The sequence below is a fragment of the Cervus canadensis genome, chromosome 26, assembly GCF_019320065.1.
Source record: "Cervus canadensis isolate Bull #8, Minnesota chromosome 26, ASM1932006v1, whole genome shotgun sequence".
NCBI lineage: Eukaryota > Metazoa > Chordata > Mammalia > Artiodactyla > Cervidae > Cervus > Cervus canadensis.
In genome coordinates this window covers 41,226,689-41,250,014 of record NC_057411.1, presented here as the reverse complement: position 1 = coordinate 41,250,014, position 23,326 = coordinate 41,226,689, and the positions used below count along the sequence as shown (strand labels likewise).

General features: G+C 51.1%; 1 protein-coding gene and 1 non-coding gene across 2 annotated transcripts in view; one reads left to right on the top strand and one right to left on the bottom strand.

Moving 5' to 3' along the window:
• The window catches only part of SLC2A9 (solute carrier family 2 member 9), a 220,702-nt gene that overhangs the window by 90,962 nt on the left and 106,414 nt on the right, over positions 1 to 23,326 (top strand). The window contains exon 8 of the mRNA XM_043448459.1: positions 22,111 to 22,298. Within this exon, the coding sequence (XP_043304394.1) occupies positions 22,111 to 22,298 (188 nt within the window). The remainder of the gene's footprint in view (positions 1 to 22,110; positions 22,299 to 23,326) is intronic.
• TRNAG-GCC lies at positions 21,844 to 21,916 on the bottom strand. The gene has a single exon. It is a non-coding gene; the product is annotated as a tRNA-Gly (tRNA).

Below are 23,326 nucleotides of genomic sequence, written 5' to 3'. Positions count from 1 at the left end.
ACCTGATGTGAAGAATCAACCCTTTGGGAAAGACCCTGATGCTGGGAAAGATTGAGGGCAGGAGGCGAAGGGGCCAACAAAGGATGAGATGGTTGGATGGCATCACCGATTCAATGGACATGAGTTTGAGCAAACTGCAGGAGATAGTGAAGGACAGGGAAGCCTGGCGTGCTGCAGTCCCTGGGGCCACAAAGAGTCAGATGGGACTCAGTGACTAAACAGAAACGACAAGGGCAGAAAGGGGAGAAGGCAGACCTGGATGGAGATTTGTGCTGTGTGGGCTCTTGATAAGGGAGGATGCGTGACGTGAGCTGGTCCTCCTGCAGCCTCCAGCCTCCAGCCCCACAAATGCATCCACCAAAACCCCAGCCAAGTCCAGAGATGGCCATCCAAGGTACCAAGGTACCCAAGGAAACCCTGGGGTAGTCAGCCCCACCCAGACCCTGCCATTGCCTGGCAGCTCCTGTCCATCTATGTCCATCTAGAGATACTGGAGAGGTCTCCAGAGGGGCAGGTGAGTGCCCTGGGCTCACTCTTGTCAACCGAAGGATGGCACCACCTCCTGGGCCTGGCAGAGGGATGTGGCAGGGGAAGGAGGCGTCTTCCCTCTGCCTCGTGCAGCACAGCCACCTGCTCTTGGAAGACCCTCCCCTGTTGTCCCCCTGCTTCCATCTTCATGGTGTGGCCATGATGAGTGACCTCGAGCCTCTCCCCACCTCGCCCCTGGAAGATCTGTCCTCCAGGGCTCCCCGTCCCCTGGCTGGAGAGTCTGCTGGCGGGATGGGCTACAGAGCAAAGGCCCTGCAGCCCAGGGAGCCTGACACCTCCCTTCAAAACACCCAAGGGTCCAGAGCAGGCAGGAAAACAGCTCAGAAGACATCTCGTAAAAGCCCCAGTTTCCCAGAGCACAAGGCACCTTTTCATTCCAAACAGCGAGAGACTGAGAATCAGACATGACACCCACTTTACCTTTATTTGAGTGTTTCAATTTTTTGCATAGATTAGTTTTTACATTTTTTGTGCATTTTTTAAAAGTTACACTCCATTAAAAGTTATTACAAAGTAGTGGCTCTATTTCCTGTGTTGTACAGTACATCCCTATGGCCATACACCTAATAGCTTGTACCTCCATCCCCCCACCTCCAGGAGGGCCTATCTGAGGTTCAGGGAAGGGGAGGTCTTTGTACCCCTGATTGAGATGTGGGTTTGATCCCTGGGTCAGGAAGATCCCCTGGAGGAGGAAGTGGCCACCCAATCCAATATTCTTGCCTGGAAGATCCCACGGACAGAGGAGCCTGGCAGGTTACAGTCTATGGGGTCTCAAAGAGTCAGACGCAAATAAGTGATTGAGCATGCACACATGCACGCATGGTGTCAGACAGTATTCGTCTTTCTCTCTCTGACTTATCTCACTAAGCATAATGTCCAAGTCCATCCATGTTCGTGCAAATGGCAACACGTTGTTCTTTTTTACAGCTGAGTAGTATGCCACTGCATATATGTACCCGTTTCCATACGTTGGCTATTGTAAATAAGTCTGCTAGGAACACTGGTGTGCAAGTATCTTTTCAAATTCATGTTTTCTTTTGTTTTTGTTTTTTGTTTTTTTTGATAAATATCCAGGGGTGCGATTGTTGGGTCACTTGGTAGTTCTACTTTTAGTTTTTTGAGAAACCTGCATCTTCTTTTCCTCAGTGATTGCACTGATTTGCATTCCCACCAACAGTTTATGAGGGTTCCCTATTCTCCACAGCCTCACCAACCGTTGCTATTTTATACTCACTTTACGTTTGGAGGATCACGGAAGGTTCCAGCAAGCAGAGGATGTTTTTGACTTTGTGCCTGAGGTTGGTGCCATCCATGGGTAGCTCCTGGGTCTCCTGGGGGTCCCCATGCCCCTCAGCACTGGGATGAATTGCCTTTGCCCCCATTGTACTGCATGGGGACGTTCAAAGCCCCTTCAAATGTCTCTGAAGTCCAGAGTGCTTCCAGAAGTTGAGCTATCCTGGGCACCAGCTCGCTTGCTTGCTGTCTTGTTACATTTGTGACCCTTGTTACCCTCTGAGCGTAACAGCCCCAGCTTGAACTTCAGCACCCACTTTGGTTTCCCCAAACAGCATAGCAGCAGTCACGCCCCCTGATCACTAGAGGGTTTCCGGAGGGGATCGATACCCAGGGTGCCTGACTTCCTGCCTCCCACCAGCCTGTGATCTCCCCTCTCACCTCCGCTCATCCCCTCTGCCTGCTCAGAGGACCCCCACGCTCTAATTTCTCTCCTTCTAGCATGTGGAGCAGCCTCTCTTCTTTCTGGGGCTGAAAGCACCTGCCATGCAAACGTTCAGCAAACCCCTCTTCCTCCAGGCACTTATCAAAATGTTTTTCTCAGCCAAGACAGTTCTTTCCTTGAGAGACATTCTGGTGTCAGCCGCTAAGTTAAAACATGCTTTTCTTTTCTTCTTCACACCAGTAATATCACTGCAGCTCTTTGAGGCTCCTGGGCTCTCTGGAAGCCATGGCGTGTGGACTCGGGGTGGGGGACGGATCCCAGGCTCTACTTCCCCACGTGGTAGCCCTATGAGCTCAAGCAATTGCCCATCATCTTGGGTGAGGCTCAGTTTTCTCATCTGTGAAATGGGAATAGCACAAATGCCTATCTCCAGGAACCAGAAGGATGATGAAATATCATGGATGTGAGAACACTTTGCAGCCTGCAAAAAGGCCGTAGCAACATCGGCTGCAGTCACCGTAATCATGTGGCCAAAATCAGTCAATCAACAAACACTCATTGTTTATCAAGTAGGTCCTTGTCCAGGAGGGGAAAGAAATAACTGCCCATAGAGGACACAAGCATCCGGACTGAGACTTTGAGGTCACACAGAGAGGTTCTGTGCCCTGGGAGAACATTCTGTCTCTAAGGGCTGTTGAGAGGCCTGGGAGAAGCCCGTCTTATTGAAGATACTTATCCTTTCTTCTCCCAGCTTATTCCTACTCGTGCTGGGAGGCTCTGTGCATCTCCACAGGGCCTTGAAATTCAGTGTCTGGACCACCACCCATCGGTCAGGGTCCTCTAAGAAGCTGGCACCAGGTGGACCAGCGAGCAGGGCTTTATTGGCTTGGGTGCCTGTGCACGGAATGGGGAGGAAGAGGGACCACAGACGTGGGACCAGCCCAGCCTGCAGCAGAGAAACCGGGGACGGGGCTTTGGACAGAAGCGTCCTGGGTGCTCTGCAGGACAGAGAAGACTGAGCAAGGTCTGACACGTCCTCCAGCCACGTCAGCCCTGGAGGAGCCCCGTGTCCCAGGAACAAGGCTGCCTTAGTTTCCCAGCCGCGTTCCAGCTGCTGTGAGCAGCACCCAAAGCCTGGCGTGACATCTGGAGTGAGGGCTTGCAGAGCACAGGCTCTGTCGCCCTTGGTCAGGTCCAGCCCTGTAACCGGGGCTCTGTGGGTACGTTCTCCTGCCACTACAGTGAGGGAGGCCACGTGGCTCTAGAAGGGCACCCTCAGCAGAGGAGGGAGACGGAGTGACGTCTTCCTGGGGGCCCCAGGCTGGTTACGGCAACCCCTCTACTGGTCAGGGCTCTCCAGAGAAACAGAAACAATATGGTGTATGCGTATGTGCGTGTGAGTGTGTGTGTGTGTGTGTGTGTGTAGAGGCAGAGAGATTCAGTTTAAGCAGTCGGTGCATGTGTTTGTGGGGCCCAGCAAGTCCATCTGCCGAGTGGGCTGGAGACCAGGGAAGAACTGATGTTGCAGCTCGAATCTGGAGGCTGCTGCAGGCAAAGCTCCTTTCTCATCGGGGCCTCAGTCATTGGCTGTTAAGGCTTTCAACTGATTGGGTGGGGCCGCCCAAACTCCCAGGTGCCACTAGCGGAAAAGAACCCACCTGCCAGTGCAGAAGATATAAGAGACGAGGGTTCAATCCCAGGGTCGGGAAGATCCCCTGGAGGAGGGCATGGCAACCCACTCCAGTATTCTTGCCTGGAGAATCCCATGGACAGAGGAGCCTGGTGGGCTACAGTCCATAAGGTTGCAAAGAATCAGACACAACTGAAGCAATTTAGCACACATGGACGCACGCACCCGGATTCCAGAGAATCATCTGCTTCCTCCAGGTCTAACTGATGTGAATGTTACCCTCAGCTAAGAACTGCCTTCACCATGACATCTAGACGGGTGTTTGACCAAACATCTGCTTTCTGTGGCTCAGCCAGGATGACACACAGCACTGACCATCGCAACCCCACCCTGTCCCTCACACGCCTGGTCATCTCACCCTGGGAATGACAACACTGTAGGGTCACCTGCTGTTAATTGAGTCTCCCTCCCTCCCCGCTCCCTCCCCACACAGGACAGGGACTGCCTGCCTCTCCTTCAGGGCTGTTCCTCCTCCCCTATCCCCTGAATTCAGCCCAGACTTTCACTTGGCTACATTCTAAAAAGGTAAGAAAACATATCAAGGCCCTGAAAGTGTGGTCCAAGGTGTGGAAGACCATTCACTTGTGAAAGTCGTTAACGATGTGAAGAGAAGTGAAGTGAAAGTCGCTCAGTCGTGTCCGACTCTTTGCGACCCCACAGACAGTACAGTCCATGAAATCCTCCAGGCCAGAATACTGGAGTGGGTAGCCTTTCCTTTCTCCAGCGGATCTTCTCAACCCAGGGATCGAACCCAGGTCTCCCGCACTGCAGGCAGATTCTTTACCAGCTGAGCCACAAGGGAGAAAGGTGACTAACGATAGTGAGTCCTCCAGACGAGGAGAAGGCAGCTCGGCCTCTCCTTCCCGCAGCCAAGCAACCCATCCTGAGGGGTTGGTACGCGCCATCCGCCCCACACCTGACCGCTCCTGGAGCCGGGGCTCAAAAGCCAGGGCTCCTGACTCCCAGAGGGAGACTCTTGCCAGTCACCTTTCACCTGGCATCTTTCCCCTCAAGCTCAGGGGTCTAGGAGAAGCACCCCATTTCCTGGGCGGGGGCGGGTACATGGGCAGCGGTGGTCTGGCAGAAGACTCCTCCTCAACACTCAGAGTTGAAGAACCTGCCAGAATTCATGAATGTGCTTGGTGGTTACAGAGCACCTCCCAAAACAGCTCCCTAAGTATTCCAGAACTCATTCTTCCTACACTGGGCGTTTAATGAAAAGCAACGATGCCCTTTGTAATATTTTATGAGCCACAGAGCTCCACGTCGGAAGCAGTGGAATGGAGACTTTTCAGTCCCAAACCTGGGCCCTGGGACACATCAGCTTTGCCTGGGGCGGGGTGAGGGGGGTGCGGGTGAGATGCAGCTGGGGATGATCGGCCCTGTGACTCCGGGAACAGCGCGTGCGTCCTCTGAGCATCCTGGCTAATCAGCTCATGGGCATCAGTCCCGTCAAGCCATTATAGACAGCAGGCACCGAGAGAGACCCTGGGATCCAGAGTTACACCCTGGTCCTGCTGTGCTGCGTCCCTGAGCTGTGGTTTCTCCCCCTGTGTAATCAGGATGGACAAGATGCTTCCTCTAGGCTGGTCCAGCTGCAGGCTCTGTGGTCAGGCTCTGGCACGTTGGGGCAGGCGCTCCTGTTGGGCCCTGGGCTCCTGGAAAACAGGCCCTCGGGGTCTGCTAGCACCCACAGGCTCACACTACAAGGCAGTCACAAGTGTCACTGCTGGAGTGTCCTGCTCCCCACCCAAGAGACAGTGCAATGGCACGAAATAAAATGTGTGCTAGTGTGGGAAGCAAAGCAATGGTCCTCTGCCTCTGAAAGGTGTTCACGTATTACTTCCCAGAACCTGTGAATAGGTTACTACGTGACAAGGGAATGAAGAGGGTAGGTGGAGTGAAGGTGGCTAGTTGACTGACTCTGAGATGGAGAGATTACCTGGGGTTGTCCACCTGGACCCAGTGGAATCACAAGGATTGTTCTAAGTGGATAAGGAAGACAGAAAAGAGAGAACCAGACAGCTGCATGAGAAGGTTTGGGCCCAAAGTTGCTGGCCTTGAAGATGGAGGAAGGAGCCATGAGACAAGGAAAGCAGGCAGAGTATAGAAGCCGGAAAAGATAGTTCCCCTAGAACCTCAGAAGGAACTCAGCCCTGATGACACATTGCTTGTGGTCCACGGAAACCGCTTTCAGATTCTGACCTCCAGAACTGTAAGATGATGCTTTTGCATTGTTATAAGCCACAGTTTCTGGTAACTTGTTACAGCAGCCACAGGAAATTAACAGAAATGTGTTTTCTGAATCCATTGTCTTAACCCTCAGGGAAAAAAAAAAACAAAATAGCCTACATTGTTTCTGTGCGTGTGCTCAGTCGTGTCTGACTCTTGAGATCCCGTGGGCTATATAGCCCAGCAGCCTCCTCTGTCTGTGGAATTTCCCAGGCGAGAATACTGGAGTGGGTTGCCATTCCCTCCTCCAGGGTGTCTTCCTGACCCAGGGATCAAACCTGCATATCCCGCGTTGGCGGGTAGATTCTTTACCACTGTCCCACCTGGGAAGTCCTGCAGTGTTCCTACTCCTTATTAGACAGACGGGGCGACTAAGACTCAGAGAGGTGCGGGGAGATGACATCACGGTCCCTGAGCTGTTGCACTTGGAACCCAGGAGTAACAGGAACAACATTTCAGATGGAGCGGCATGATGCTGGGCAGGGCAGCAGGATGGGTCCCCCGGAGTCCTCACTCAGGCTCGGACCCCAGAGCCCTCGCTCTTTGTTGACACCACGGGCAGCACACCTGGGGCTGCAGAGCAGGGCTGCTAGCCTGAATGTGGCCGGTGTCCTCGCCCCTGGGGACACCAGAGCCTCTGTCTCTGAGGCTGAGCGGAGCCGCCACCACTCACGGTGCAGGAGGCTCAACCTGGTGCAGAGGAGCATCTTCCTTCTTCCTACCTTCTGCCCAGCGTCAGTGCGTCTCCTGGGTGGACCCTGACGAGTGGGCTAGCACAGAGTCCTGGGAATGTGGAGTGCACGATTATAGCCCAGGAACACAGGAGTGATTCTCAGAGGGTGATTTGGGACTGAGTCCCAGTGGGCAGGATCTAACTCAGCTAGTAAAGGTGGGATATTCCTGGTACCTGTCACCCCAGGGCCTTTGCACCTGCTCCTCCGCCTGGAAGCCTCTTTCCCTAGACGTCTGCCCGGCCCTGCCTCCCTTCCTTCAGTGGGTTCTCTGCTGCACTGGCATCTCTTCTAAAGCATCTTCCCAGTACAGTAGCTCCAACAGCATCCTCTCCTCCTCACTGTCACTCACCCCGATTGATTTTCTTCTTTTACTGGAATTTTATCAATGACCAGAATTTGCCTAGTTCTAGGTTAATTTGTTTAGCATCTGTTTCCTCCACTCAAGTGAAAGCTCCCTGAGGGCAGGGAATTTCCCTGTTTTCTTTGCAGAAACCCCAGCACCCAGAGCAGCACCTGGCACATAGTAGGTGCTCACTGAAAAGTTGTTAAAAGGATGAACGAAAGCAGAGTACAGAGCACACCTCACAACGCAGTATGTGTTCTGGTCTTCGGAGCTCTGGACTTCATTCTCACTGGCAGTTGCTCATGGCAATTGGAGGGAGGTTGACCTGTCCTGGGAACATGAAGGAGAAGAAGGTTAAGAGGGGGAGACAGGGATGAGGGTGCTGTAGGATGCAGACCAGCTGTTTTCACCAGAGAGATGTTTCAGAGAGTCACTTTGGACCTTCTGATGTTTTTGCCTTGATAGTTTCTTCCTCTGTACCTAAGAAGTCTGCCTCAGGGTAGATTTTCCAGGTCAAAGCAAAGCATATGTATTTATACAAAGTCACCTAATTTGGAGACTGCTTGCAGCCTCTCAAGTGGCAGGAAAACTCTGGAGGCAGGGATGTCTGAACATGTGCTGAGATGGACGGAACCAGACGTGGAATGTTGATGAAGTGTTCAGGAAGGGCCCCAACTCAAAGTGGTCATGCTGAGACATAGAGACTGATGTACAATCTGAAGGTCACTCTTGCCTGAAGTCAAATCCCAAACACTTGTAACTGAAATGAGGGCTCACAGAAGGCTAGCTTTTGGTGTCTAGAAGACGTTCAATAAATGTGCACTAAATGTTGTTGTTCAGTTGCTAAGTTGTTTCCGACTCTTTATGACCCCATAGACTGCAGCATGTCAGTTTTACTATCATTCACTATCTCCTGGAGTTTGCTCAAAATCATGTCCACTGAGTGAGTGGGGCCATCCAGTCATCTCATCCTCTCTTGCCCCCTTCTCCTCCTGCCTTCAATCTTTCCCGGCATCAGGGTCTTTTCCAATGAGTTGGCTATTCAGATCAGGTGGCAAAATTATTGGAACCTCAGCTTCAGCATCAGTTCTTCCAATGAATATTCAGGACTGGTTTCCTTTAGGATTGACTAGTTGGATTTCCTTGCAATCAAGGGACTCTCAAGAGTCTTGCCCAGCACCACAGTTCAAAAGCATCAATTCTTCGGTACTGTTTTCTTTATGGTCCAACTCACATCCATAAGTGACTACTGGAAAAACCGTAGCTTTGACTACATGGACCTTTGTTGGCGAAGGGATGTCTCTCCCTTTTTAATACACTGTCATGAGGAAATAAACATGGCCTGCCTAAAGCACAGGTGCACAGGTAGAGGAGGTCCTAGCTCTGTGCAATGACCCGAGAGAAAGGAGGAGCGGGCTGTCACGTGCTAAGGACCTGCGACACTTGGCCTGTCCCTGTGGCTCACCAGTTACACCCCTCCCCACCTGTGAGATCTGAGTTCTCACTCCCATTTTACAGGTCAGAAAACAGAGACTTGGGGAGGTTGGTACAACCTGCCAAAAGTCACTCAGTAAGTGGTGGGGCCAGTTCTTAAACCCAAGTTTGTCTTGGTCTATAAAACCACAGAATCTGGGATCTACACAGGTGACCGAAAAGCAGGAGGACAGGGTTTGGCTGAAACAGAAGGCATCTGGGGGAGAGTAGCTGAGCTCAGCCTAGACCCTCCTCCAGTCTCAGGACTTAGAAATGGGCCAAGGCCAATGCAGGCTCACTAGTTGTAAAGAACCCGCTTGCCAATGCAGGTGACGTAAGAGATGTGGGTTCAGTCCCTGGGTGGGGAAGATCCCCTGGAGGAGGGCACGGCAGCCCACTCCAGGATTCTTGCCTGGAGAATCCCATGGACAGAGGAGCCTGGAGGGCTACAGTCCATGGGGTTGCAAAGAGTCAGACACCACTGAAGCGACTTGGCATGAACACAGTGCCTGCTTTTTGCAGGCTGAGCAGAGGAGTGGACGCCTGGCCGGAGGCCCCGGGCAAGTCAGTGCCTGAGCTGGAGCCAGGCCCTTCCTCCTGGCCTGTGTCCATGGGGCTCTCATTGCCCCTTCCCATCCCCAAAGGAGCAGGAGCAGGAGAGGAGCCGCAGGCCAAGATCAGGGAAGGACCAGCCCAAATTTGACGGTGCCCCCGTGGTTCTAACATGCTAGACAACCGTGATCGTCCTGCCACTAGCTTTTTGCTCCATGTCAGTGGTTTATTGGAGCAAGAGTGGCACTGACTTTTACAAGCCCTTGTATTGGCGTGTGGGACAGTAAGTACCACAATGCTGAGAGGGAGTCTGCACGCAGGTCCTTGTCATAGAGATGCAGAAGCCAGAGGTTGAAGGTCAAGTGGCCTCACCATACCGCCCACTCAAGGCTTCATTTTTCTCTCTTGATTAAGTATTAGAGACTCCATCTTTTAATTTATAGAAGTCAAGGAGAAAATTGAGGCAGCTTAGAAAGCGAGCAAGCACGTGTGTGTGTGTGTATACTTGTGTCTGTGTGTGTTACAGATGTAACTCAGGACCCTGGAAGGAGAACGAAGAACCTCTGTAGGTTTTGCAGAGCTGCAGAGAGGTGGCACGCTGTGGAGGTTAGGAGCTTATATTTTCTGAGCCAGCCAGACTGCTGGGGTTCATACACCTGCATTGCTATTTCCTGGTTGTAAGTGTGTTAGTCGGTCAGTTGTGTCTGACTCTGTGTAACCTTGTGGACTGTAGCCCGCTAAGATCCTCTGTCCATAGGATTCTCCAGGCAAGAAAACTGGAGTGGGTTGCCATTCCCTTCTCCTGGGGATCTTCCTGACCCAGGGATTGAACCCGGGTCTCCTGCATTGCAGGTGGATTCTTTACCATCTGAGCCACCAGGGAAGCCCAGTTAACCCCTATACGCATGGGTTTATTTTTAGGTTCTCTGTTCTATTCCACTGGTCTGTAAGAATCAAACCGAAGATCTCAAAGAGCTATTAGTATTCCTGTTCTGATCAGTACTGCAGCACTGTTTACAATAGCCAAGATATGGAAACAACCTAAATGTTAGATTTTGAATGAATGGATCGAGAAAATGTGATATACATACCATGGAATATAATTCAGCCTTGCAAAAAGAGGTTGTGACAATGTGGATGGCCCTGGAGGACATTATGCTAAGTGAGATGTCAGTCACAGGAGGACCATTGCCGCATGTTCTCACCTATATGAGATATCTGAAATAGTCAAGTTCAGGGACTTCTTTGGTGGTCCAGTGGTTAAGACTTCCAATACAGGGGATGTGGGTTCCATCCCTGATCAGGGAGCTAATACCCAACATGCCTTGCAGTCAGAAAACCCAAAACACAGGACAGAAGCAATATTGTAACAAATTTCATAAAGACTCAAAAAAATAAGTGTATGTCCCCTTGTGGGTTGCTACTCCTAAAATTAATTAATTCCTTAATTTAATTAGATAGTCAAGTTCAGACAATCCAGCTGTGGAACAGTGAGTGCCAGGGACTGGAGTGGGGGGGCGGAGAATGAGAAGCTGCTATCAACAGGCACGAAGTCTCAGCTACGCAGTTTGAACAAGCTTGGATGACACCAGGATGTCTGTACCATCTGTGACCACCTCCCATCAGCCTCATCCTTTGGGCCAGGCCTGCATCACCCATGGACAGGGGCAGCGTAGGAGGGGAAACGCCAGCTCTCCTGTGTGATGTGGGTATATCCCGTGGTCCTACTGAGCCCCGGTTTCCCCATTGTTAACGGCGGTCAGAGCACTGATCTTGCAGGGGGTTTGTGCAGCGTCTGCCACCCCCACCTCCATCTCCGCCCACCAGAGTGGTCGCGAGTTGCCTTCTGCCTCCCACTCGAGAGAACTCCTTCAGGCAGAGACCCTGCCTTGTTCTTTACTTAACGTAGTAGACCTTGGCACCTGCGGCATGTCAAAGCTCTCAGAAGCTTCAGGTTAATTGAAGTGAACTGAATCTGGTTCTGGTCGCTTCTCCGCTCCACTGTGTCTTTTCATCATCCTTTGAGGTGTGTGGAAAGAATGATCAGACGGATCCAGGCTAGAACACTGACTCTCTCCTTTCTACCTGGGCTCTCTGGGAGGCCTTCTAATGTCCCTGAAGCTCAGGGGGCTAAACCACACTAGGAGTTGCAGCCCAGTCTGTAAGACGCCCAGCCCAGGGTCGGGCACACTCTGCCATGCCTGAGTCGCCTCAGTTGTGTCCGACTCTTTGCGACCCCACAGATGGCAGCCCACCAGGCTCCTCTGTCCATGGGATTTCCCAGGCAAGAATACTGGAGAGGGTTGCCATGCCCTCCTCCAGGGGATCTTCCCCACCCAGGGGTCGAACCCACGTCTCCTGCATCTTCTGCATTGCAGGTGGATTCTTTACCATTGAGCCACCAGGGAAGCCCCCGGCACACAGTAGGTGCACAATAAATGTTCGCCGCCTCACACCTGCTTGGTGTTCTGAGTCCCCTCGAGTAAAGGCCAGTCTTTAACTGGTGCAAGAGTTGGTTGCAAAATGCCTCCCATTCCCAGCCTGGGAGTTAACCATGCCCCCCCCCCCCAGAGGGGTTTCTTTCCAGGTGGGAAATGAAAATTCTCACTCCATTTTCAAGGTCTTTGGAGTTAGCAATTAGAACACAGAGGGAATATGAAAGAGACATGAGCCCTGAGAAGCAAGGGTGGGTGGGAGGCTGAACCGGAGGGGAAGCTGTAGGGTAGACAGGTGAGTTGTTTAAGTGGCTTGGGGATTCAGGAAGATGGACTCCTCTGGGAGGATTGTCTTCCGTAGAGGATGACTTTTGGAAATGGCTCACAGACTAGTCATTTCCAAAGCCCTTTCCTCTCTCTCCACAGACAGCTAGTTACAACTGCACGTGTCTGTCTCACCCACTCCCACCCACCACCCAGACGCGCCTCCCCCCTCCCATGGAACCTGCAAACTTCTGGGGTTCTGTGCTTGCGTTTAGAGAATTTATCCCTCTTCCCGTCTTCTTGTTTAAGGCCTGGGGTCCTCCCACAACATCTCCAGTGGGTGGTCATCAGGCCTCTCCTTGCACACCTCCAGGGATGGGGAACTCACTGCTTGAGACAACGCCCAGCCCACCCTGGAACACATCAGTCCGACCATTCTTTCTTGTGGCGAGCTGACATCCCATTCATCACAGCTCTGCCCTTGGTCCTGGTCTGACTCAGGGCCAAGGAGAACAAGACCAACCCCACCCACATCCAGGCTTCTCCCTCAGAGCCCCCTCTCCTCTGGACTAAAGTGAAAGTGAAAGTTGCTCAGTCGTGTCCGACTTTTTGCCACCCGTGGACGATACAGTCCATGGAATTCTCCAGGCCAGAATACTGGAGTGGGTAGCCTTTCCCTTCTCCAGGGGGTCTTCCCAACCCAGGGTCGAACCCAGGTATCCCGCATTGCAGGTAGATTCTTTACCAGCTGAGCCATCAGGGAAGCCCAACTCATCAGCAAATGTGAGTAGGGTCCAGTTACATTTTTCCAGCATGGTTTGAGCACCTGCTGCATGCCAGGCCCTGAATGAGACCCAGTCTCTGGCATGATGTGTCATAAGCTTCACACCAGTATAAGGACCTGCCTGGAGCTGGTGGGACTCCAGTGATGACAGAGTCAGCAGTGGTGGCCGTTGGACAGCTGCAGGACACCCCTGTCACCACCCTGCGTGATCTGTACCCTGGCAGTTTCCTGCCCCTTGTGAGTGAGATCCCTGCTCCAGAGGCTGATTGCAAGCCTTCACCTAAAGACCAGAGGGAAGGGATGTGGTTATTCACAGGCTCTGAAAGTGCAGCTGGTGCCTTTCCATCTTCCCAGCTGTCTATTGGTTGTTCTTACAAAATAACCAGAAGATGTTGCCTTTTTATATTTTAACACCCAAAATTTAGGAAAACTCACTGAAACTCTTCTTCTGGAATATTTTCAAACAGAAACAGTTTTTTTAAATGTTTGCAAAATGTTTTTACTGAGCAGATTTGAGCATTTGAATAGGTGACCTGTGTCCATCAGTTTGGTTTCCAAGCCACACGGCGACAGAAGCGTTTCCAAACATCTTTTTTCATAACTTCCATCGAAAAGTTGCTACTCTCACTCTCGTGTTAAAATGTCACCTTACCTTGAAAAGATAGATTGCTTCTGTCTTAACTTTTAAGACTTCTGCTAGGCCGCCCCTTGTCACAGCCATGGGAGCTGACAACAGGCTTGTGCCTGGAGCGAGGTGGCAGGTCTGCTGTCCTGTCTTTGTGCTGCCTCTGTTCATTTTATCTTTAATCTGTCATTTCTTTGCTGGATTAATTATCAGCTGCCTGTACATCTGTCACAGTTGAAAGTGAAAGTCTCTCAGTCGTGTCTAACTCTTGGTGACCCCGTGGACTATACAGTCTATGGAATTCTCCAGGCCAGAATACTGGAGTGGGTAGACTTTCCCTTCTCCAGGGAATCTTCCCAACCCAGGGATCGAACCCAGGTCTCCTGCATTGCAGGTGGATTTTTTACCAGCTGAGCCACAAGGGAAGCTCAAGAATACTGGAGTGGATAGCCTATCTCTATCTTGTCGTGGTTGATTCTGTTAAAACTGAAGACTACCCTTCTCAGATTCACTAACCTGTAAATTACACATGTAACTTTATTTTTTTTTCCTTTGAATTAACCACTTTTAGATTGAAATCTATTCTGTGTGTTTCAGAGCTTTTTCTTACATATAATCACATCCATAACCAATAGACAAAATTGCTTTTGTATAAAATTAACATTTTATACTGGTATCAAGATATCAGTGCCACTCTGAAAAGATTTATCTCAACATCTTGGCTCTGACATCCCCCCCTGGATATTTATAGGTCTAAATCTTTAATATATCACTCTGCACCAAAAACAGAGAAGGACAAAGGGCTGACAGCTCCAGTGATTGGTGGAGCCCTCACACCCCTTCACTTGGGCTGTGTGAAAACTCCAGGATTGGTCCACGATGAAATGTTATAAAACTACAACATGAGTTCCAATATCTTTTACTACCCCTGCTGTGGATCCTGCTGCTGTCGATATTAAAAAGGAGCCAAACCTAAATTAAAAACCCAGTGATTTCCTCCTCTTAAATACCAATACAGTGAGAAAATCCATGTATCGGTGAAACCTCCTGTTTTTAGAAGCACCAAGGCCCGTGCTGTGCTGAGTTCAGCGCCATTCCTTACCTGTGACTGCAAAGGCCATCACCCTGGGCTCCCCAGAAAATCCCTTGGCCTGCCTTGTCCCAGGGGCCCTCCGGGTTATGAGAACATGTTCTCCAGATTGTTCTGTGCTTTGCTATAGCATGATGTGATAAATGCTAACATAAGGTAATCACGGGTGGTTGCTGCTACAACAAAGTACCACAAATTGGGAGGCTTTAAAGCAGCAGAAATTTATTTTCTCATGGTCCTGGAGGCCAGAGGTTCAAAATCAAGGTGTCAACAGGACCTACTTTCCCTCCCAGCATCTGGTGTCACCAGCAATCCTTTGCATTCCTTGGCTTACAGCCGCATCACGCCAACCGCTGCCTCTGCCGTCACGTGGCCAACTCCCCTCCGTCTGTCTGTGATTCTTTTCTTCTTCTTACAAGGACGAGAGTCATACGGGATTCAGGGCCCACCCTCCTCCAGGATGACCTCAGCTTCACTGATATCACAATGCATCTGCAAAGATCCCTTCTCCAAATAAACCAGCTATAGGTTAGGACTTGAACATAATGTGTATGGGGCCAGAATTCATCCCACAGTAGGTTATACTGTTTTGTACTCACTGTCAGGTTAAGATAAAAGGAAGGTAAAAGAAGGAAGGCCCAGGAGGCTGTAGCAAGTCTCTTCTGTCATAGTTAGCAGCCTTACAATGCTCCCTGGTCATTAAGAGCCAGCCCTGCTTGAAGGAATACCTGAGTGCTGATGTTCAATATTGCTGGCAGCCCAGGGCTGTTCTGTCCATTTTACAGATGAGAAAACTAAGGCACAGAAGCATTCAGTAACCAGCTTGGCATCGGACGAGGTGAAAAATGGTGAAGCCAGGATGGGGACTCACCCAGAGTGGCCCCAGAGTCGGGGCTCTTAAACACCATCACCCACTGTTACACAACCGGTCACAGGTGTGGTGACCTTGCAGGTGTCACCACACCAGATTGCCATGCCATTCCACCCCTCTGGAATCCGAGGAAACAGATGTGTGAGGCTGCAGAGACCTGCAGGGCTCCATAGCCGATGGGCGGCAGATCTGGGGTGGAACCCAGTTCAGCCTGTCTCCATGGCCGTCGCCTCCTCTTCACTACACACTTTTTCCCATTTTTACTCAGGGCATGGCATTTTGTGGGTATTTCGGGCCTGAATCAGGCTGCCCTCAACCTTCAGTTCTTTCTCTGAGTTTGCCAGGCTCAGGCTCCACTTCCAGAGAGGGCATCATTGGGCCGGGAAACGTCAGAGCTGTGAGTCAGCCCTGGCCAAGAACACCTGTTTTTCTTGATTTCTCTATGTTGTGCTGTGGTGTGAAGTGTGGGCGGGCAGGATGCGGGCTCAGCTGTCTTAGATGGTGAGGATAGGAGCTCGTGGGACCACACAGCATCCAGTTCATCACCCTTTTCCCCCATCACCCACTTCCAAATCCGGGCTCCAGCCATGAATGGTCTCCCAGACCCATCCCTTGGACGCTCCTAGCCCGTGTTGTCCACGTGGGTCTAGCTAACACGTGGCTCATGAGCCACCAGCCTGCTCTGTTGGATTCTGCCTGGTCCATCATCCATTCTTCCCCACTGGGCAGAGAGGACAACCTCAGAATCCCTCTCAACCCCAAGTCCTGGGCAGTTGTGACCACTCAGGGAGAATCAGATGCCAGCAGAACCCTGTCCTGTACCCTCACTAACTGAGAGAGCTGGCACCAGGAAGGCCCGTGCCTGCAGCCAGGGCAAGCTTCTGGGTGAGCCCAGAGGTCCCACCCCAACATGCTCCCCAACTGGTCTAGAGTATCAAATAAGTACTTTTCAGGAGCAAGCACCTCTCCAGGTGAGGGCCCACAACCCAGTCCTCATACCCCAAGAGGCTGGCATGAGTGTTATCCCTGAATTAGAGGTGAGGACAGGGTCCAGAGAGGCTGAGGGACTCTTCCGTGGTCACCCAACCAGGACGCAGCATCTAGGGCTATGTGCTTAAACCCTAGGCTTGCGACTGCATGGCCCAAGTTTGTGACCTCCATCCCTTCCAAGCCTTCCCTCCCAGATCCCTGACAGTACTGGACAGACACATCCCCCTTTGCCCTTACTAAGTCTTGCATGACGCTGGTTTCACTCATGCCCGGTAGCTTCCCAGCGGGTTACCTGTCCCCGAAAGGGTCACGGATATCACTGAGCTCCAGGCTGAGCCAGGCCCCAGGCTCCAGGTGCCCCGCCTATGCTGCAGGTGGTTGTCATGGTGACCTGGACACACAGGTGGCCTCAGCCCCATCTTACCATTAAGACCTAAGGCTTGAAAGATCAGGTGCTTTCCCCGTGTCCTGCAGAAAGTGAGTGGTGGTGGGGTTGAACCTACAGCTACCTCATTTCAGTGGCTCTGCGTTGGTTTTCCTTTTGTGGCTTAAAACATCAATTTATTATCTTATAGTTCTGGAAGTCAGAACTCCAAAATAAGACTCAACAGGCTAAAATCAAGATGCCGGCAGGGCTGTGATCCTTTCTGGAGGTTCCAGGGGAGAATCGTTCCTGGCCTTTTCCAGTTTGTAGAGGCGGCTCGCCCTCCTTGGCTCCTGGCCCCTTCCTCCTTAAAAGTGTATCCCTCCTCCAAGCCCTGTTTCCATGGTTACATCAGCTTCTCTCTCACTCTGACTCTCCTACCCTTCTCTTATAAGGACCCTTGTGATGACATTGGGACCACCTAGATAATCCAGGATAACCTCCCCGTCTCAATGTATTTATGTTAATCACATCTGCAATGCCACTTTGGCCATGAACGCTAATTTATCCACAGGTCCTGGGGATTAGAACATGGACTGACATGGGTGGTCATTCTTCTCCCTACCTCTGGCTTTTTCTGCTCTTCAACGTGCCTCCTAAAAGACAGAGAAAGGGAGTAACCTGGTGATATTTGCCTCCTCTCTGCCCAGTGCCATACATAAAGCTCCCCTCCCAGCTCCCAGGACGTCCTGAATTTGCTCCCTCTGTGACACTGCCATGTAAAGTTAGAATCACGCTTCTTGATGGACTTCTGCACAATGTTAGTAGATGCACCAGCAAACACATTTGGGAAGTGTGAAACTAAACAACATGAGATGAGTGTCTTTCTTGCAAGACTTATCAGAACCTTTACTTTTTAAAAAAATTTTCCTTCTTTCTTAATTTTATTATTTTTGGCTGTGCTGGGTCTTCATAGCTACACGCAGTCTTTTTCTAGTTGCGATGCTCAGGCTTCTCATTGCAGAGGCTTCTCTTTTTGCAGAGCGCAGGCTCTAGGGCGCAAGGACGTCAGTACTTGTGGCACACAGGGTTAGTTGCTCCACAGCATGTGGGATCTTCCCAGACCAGGGATCGAACCCACGTCCCCTGCATTGACGAGTAGATTCTTAATCACTGGAGCACCAGAGAAGTCCAGGACCTTTACTAGTCTAATGTGCTGTTTGAACCCCCGAGAGCTAGCACTCATGCAATGAGACCAAACTTCTCTGATCAGGGAATCTCGTCTCCATGGAGCCTCTCCTGGGATTGGCATTCCACAAAAACTCATTTGGAAATGTGCTGTGATTGTGGTGGAGACACCACCTCCCCAGTGCAGCGTCTGGAGCGTAGTAGATGCTCAGTAAGCTTGTACTGAGAATTGGCTCTGGACAGCCCATGATTTCAGCCCGCCACACACGAGACAGCCCCTTCACATGACCAGTGCTGTCCCCACAAGGTCAACAAACACCAACTTGGCGCCTGGTCATCCCCGGATACCAGGCACTGGACTTCAGGTGCTCACAGCAGGTGGAAAAAGGTGCTGACGACAATGTGGGGAGAGAGTGGCGGGGTGGGAAGAAGCCCAAGGGGCTGTGAGCGCCCAGGCTCTGACATCGAGGTGGGAGGCGTTAGCCAGGGGAGGAAAGGCAGGAAGAGCATTCTCGGCAGAAGGATGGGTGTGGCCAAGTGCAGAGAGCCAATAAAGCATAGCATGTGTAGGAAAGAGGAAATGCATGTTTGCACATCCCAGAGAGATGCCTGCAAAGACGGGCAGTTAGGAGTGAAACTGAAAGAGAGCCATGGTCCAGGTTCTGGAGCCTGGGCTTCACTCTGTGCGGAGGGGAGGGGCCGGGGGGCCTTTTATTTTTGTTTATTTTTTAAAAATCTATTTATTTTTGGCTGTGCTGGGTCTTCCTTGTTGTGTGGGCTTTTCTCTAGTTGTGGCAAGCAGAGGTTATTCTCCCTTGCAGAGTGTAGGCTTCTCATTCCCGTGGCTTCTCTTATGATGGAGCACAGGCTCTAGGACCCTCAGGCTTCAGTAGTTGTGGCTCCAGGGCTCTAGAGCACAAGATCAACAGTTGTGACACACAGGCTTAGCTGTTGTGCAGCGTGTGGGATCTTTCCAGATCGGGGATCGAATCCGTGTCTCCCGCATTGGCAGGCGCATTCTTTACCGCTGAGCCACCAAGGAAGCCCCCCAGGAGGCCTTTTAGAATCAAATACACTGGTGAGCTGGCTGCTGACGCTGCAGTGTGCAGAAGGGGTTTATGGCTGGAGCTCCACAGCGCACGAGGAGACGGGACCAGGAGAGCAGTTCCAGGCAACGGCCATCGCTCTTGCAGTAGCTCAGGACAGCTGTGAGAACCAAACCAGCTCGGCACTTCTGAAGTTGGGAACTGAGAGAAACTGATGGATGGTTCTCCCCTGTCAAAGTCAACCGGGTTGTAGATTGGCTTCTCCAGGAAGCAGAGGCTGAGAAAGCGCTTGATTTGCAGATGTTCTCGGGAGATAATGGGCTTTCCTGGTCACTCAGCTGGTAAAGAATCCACCTGCAACATGGGAGACCTGGGTTCAATCCCTGGGTTGGGGAGATCCCCTGGAGAAGGGATAGGCTACCCACTCCAGTGTTCTGGCCTGGAGAATTCCATGGACTGTATAGTTTATGGGGTCACAAAGAGTCAGACACGACTGAGCAACTTTCACTTTCACTGGGGGTAATAACTGAGCTTGGAAAGGGTGAAGCAGGATGGAGCAGGAGAAGCATCAGGCCACAAGGCCACCTGGCAGGGGCTCTGCCAGTCACAGGGGAGCCCTGGAGCAAGGCTTGAGCATCACACGCGTCCCTACTGGGCGGGGATGGCTGGTCCTTATACCACCGCCATACTCGGTCATGGGCTGGGGCCACTATGAGAATAGCATCATTTGGGCTTCCAAGATGAGGTAGACGCCCGTCATGCTAAGAGCTAGAGGCTGTCAGCTAACCACCCTCCTCCAGCCCAGCAGCCCAGTCCTTTCCCGAAGGGGACCTCAGTGGTGCGTCTTCACGTCTGCGAGACCAGTTACACAAGTTACTCTTCCTCACTCGGTCCGGGGAACCAAGAAAGAAGGGATGTGGGACAGTAGAAACAAGCTATTTTTATGAACACATATACATGAGGAACGTTGGATAGATGCTTCAAAAGAAGAATGAAGGGGCTTCCTCGGGGGCTCAGTGGTAAAGAGTCTGCCTGCCAATGCAGAAGATGCGGGTTCAATCCCTGGTCTAGGAGGATCCCACATGCTTTGGAGCAATTAAGCCCGGGTGCTATGACTACTGAGCCTGTGCTCTAGACCCCAGGGGTCACAGTTACTGAAGCCCAAACACCCGAGAGACCCTGCTCTGCAGGAAGAGAAGCCGCTGCAATGAGAAGCCCATGCAGTGCACCCAGAGAGTAGCCCCTGCTCGCTGCAACCAGAGAAAAGCCAGAGCAGCAACGCAGACCCAGTACAACCAAAAGTAAGTAAATAATTTTTAAAAATTAACAGAAAAAATAATGAGATCAGAACTTTTAAGCAGAAGAAGAAAGTTTTTGCTCCAAGAAACTCTAAGAGCTAAACATTGAGTTTAACTGAGAGCTTCCTGGCAGCCAAAGTGAAAAGGGTAGTGGTGGTGGGGGGAAATGTTCTCAAGTTCTCCTTATTTTCTATGGGAAGCATGTATGTCAGCAAGGAGAGAGAAATATTTTCTTGCCCTGAACCTCTAGGCTTACTTTATCACATCAATACTGCATTTTTGAACTTTGAGAAATACTATGGTTTAGTGAATGCTGCAGAAACATTACCCTCTCAGCTGTTTCCTCCACTTATCTTTAATAAATGCTAGGGAAAGTATTAAATTACAGCTTACAAATGAGACATTCTGAGGTGGTTTTTACTATACTTCTGGAAATAACACCTCAGAGCCTTCGTGGGCTTGCAGAATCTGGAGAGATTTAACAACCATGTTTTGTTTTTTCCTACCTAAGAAGAGCAGTTTCACCTGGCCTGAGGCTCAGAGCAATGTTTTTAGGGATAATGCCCACGGTGCTGGGAATGGACTGTCCCCAGGAGCCATCACAAGCTGCCTCCCCTGTAGGAGGATGAATACCTAAGTGCTGAATATTTAAATCTGCATTCTAAAAGCATCTCCCCTGATCTAATTATTGTGATCTCGGGGGTCTAATCAGACAACCCAGCTTCATGCATATATCCATGGTGGTTTGCACAATTAAGGGCTTGGTTAAAAAAAAGAAATGACAAGCTCACTGAGGCTGGAAATTTGCAGTGTTCAGCCTGGAAAAGCCTGAGTCACAGGGGTGAGCTTGAATCCTGGGAAGATTGGCTCTTTGAGAATATTTCAGTCCAGCTTTCTGGGTTTCCACACAGGGTTTCCACACAGGGTTGTGTGGAAAGGGCCCTGGAGATCATTTAGTTCAATCCCCCTTCTGGGCATCCTGGTCAAGTGGCAATCTGACCTCCATCTAGAGGCCACCAGTGAGAATGAGCGCACAGGGCGGGGCAGACAGGAGGTGCTAAGTGCATGTCGTGGAGCCAGGGGTTTAGCATATGTTACATCACTCGGTCATTACAGGAACCTTTTGAGGCATGGACACTGCTCATCTACCCAGTAGTAGAGATGGGATTTGAACCCTGGGCATGCTCGGCTTTGCAGTGGGGGCAATCAGGGAAGCCTGGTTCTCTAGGGGTTCTTCTCCTGGCCAACTTAGTGACCTTGAGCAGGTCACTGCATCTCTGTGGGCCTCCTGTTTTCCTACTTTTGTGTATATATATTAGTTCAGGTCAGTCGCTGAGTCATGTCCAACTCTTTGCAATCCCATGGACTGCAGCATGCCAGGCTTCCCTGAAGCACGCCAACTCCGGGAGTTTACTCATACTCATGTCCATTGAATCAGTGATGCCATCCAACCATCTCATCCTCTGTCATCCCCTTCTCCTCCTGCCTTCAATCTTTCTCAGCATCAGGGTCTTTGTGTGTGTGTGTGTGTGTATATATATATATAATTTATCTATTTGGCTGCTCCGGGTCTTCTTTGCAGCATGCAGAATCTTGCTCTTCATTGTCACGTGTGAACGCTTAGTTGTGACACTTAGTTCCCTGACCAGGGATCCAACCTGGGACCCCTGCAGTGGCAGGACAGAGTCTTGGCCACTGGACCATCAGGGAGGTCCCTGTTTTCCTACTTTTAAACAAGGGCTTGGCACTCCATGGCCTCAAAGACCCCTGCCAGCTCCATCTCTGATACACTACCATCCAGTGTGTCTGGATGGTGGGATGGACCATCCCCGGGGGGCCCAACATCAGACACAGTGGACGTCCTGATAATCCCCACTGAAATCCATGCTCCTCCCCATTGGCAGCCTTCCGGACATTCCTGGGCAAAGAGGACGTCTCCCGCGAGGTGGAGGAGGTCCTGGCGGAGAGCCGCGTGCAGAGGAACATCCAGCTGGTATCCGTGCTGGAGCTGCTCAGGAGTCCCTTCGTCCGCTGGCAGCTCATCACCATGGTCATCTCCATGGCCTGCTACCAGCTCTGCGGCCTCAATGCGGTGAGCACCCCTGCACAGACGGAGGAACCGGAGGGAGGGGTGGGGGCAGGTGGGCCAGGGCTTAGACCCTGGATGCCCTGGGTTCCAGCCCAGCTCTGGGCGACTGGGCAATCATGTAACCTGACCATCAGTTTCCACATCTGTAAAATGGGATAACGTAATATGGAGAGAAATAATTCATGTGAGGTGTTCGTTGAAGCAGCTAGCCCAGAATTACCCTTGACTAAATGCTGCCTATCACTATAATTACTTATCCCTAGAAACACTTAAAAGTCATGTGTCTTTTAAAAAAATATTTATTTTTTATTTGGCTGTCAGGTCTTACTTGCAGCAGTCATGATCTTTCCTTGCAGCATGCGGGTTTTTCTCTAGTTGTGGTTCGCAGTCTCCAGAGCATGGGCTCCGTAGTTGTCCCACAGCACGTGGGATCTTAGTTCCCCGCCCAGGGATGGAACTTGCATCCCTGCATCGAAAGGCAGATTCTTAACCACTGGACCACCAGAGAAGTGTCTAAAAGTCATATTTCTTAAGGAAGGTGTTAGGAAGTCACAAGTAAGCGACTTGACACTGAGATCATTTAAATAAAAGTACCCTTGGCTGGGCTGATGCTGGGAAAGATTGAAGACAGGAGGAGAAGGGGACGACAGAGGATGAGATAGTTGGATGGCTTCGCCAACTCACTGGACATGAGTTTGACCAAACTCCAGGAGATAGTGAAGGACAGGGAAGCCTGGTGTGCTGCAGTCCATGGGGTCGCAGAGAGTTGGACTTAGCGACTACTCAGCAGCAGCATTGGCTGGGCTGGCTTCAGTGCATGCTTTTGACCTGAGAAAATTTCAAGGCTTTAAAGAAAAGTTTCTTGAGGCCCGAGTTGATGTGGGCAGGTAAACCAGAGGAGGCGGTTCCTGTCTGGGGTACCCTAACCCACCAATGGACAAAGCCTCCCCTTCTCTCTTAGGGGCTCCAAAAGGTAGAATTCAGAAATTTGAGGAGTAGGGAGGCAGACTTGGGATCATTATTGTTATGGC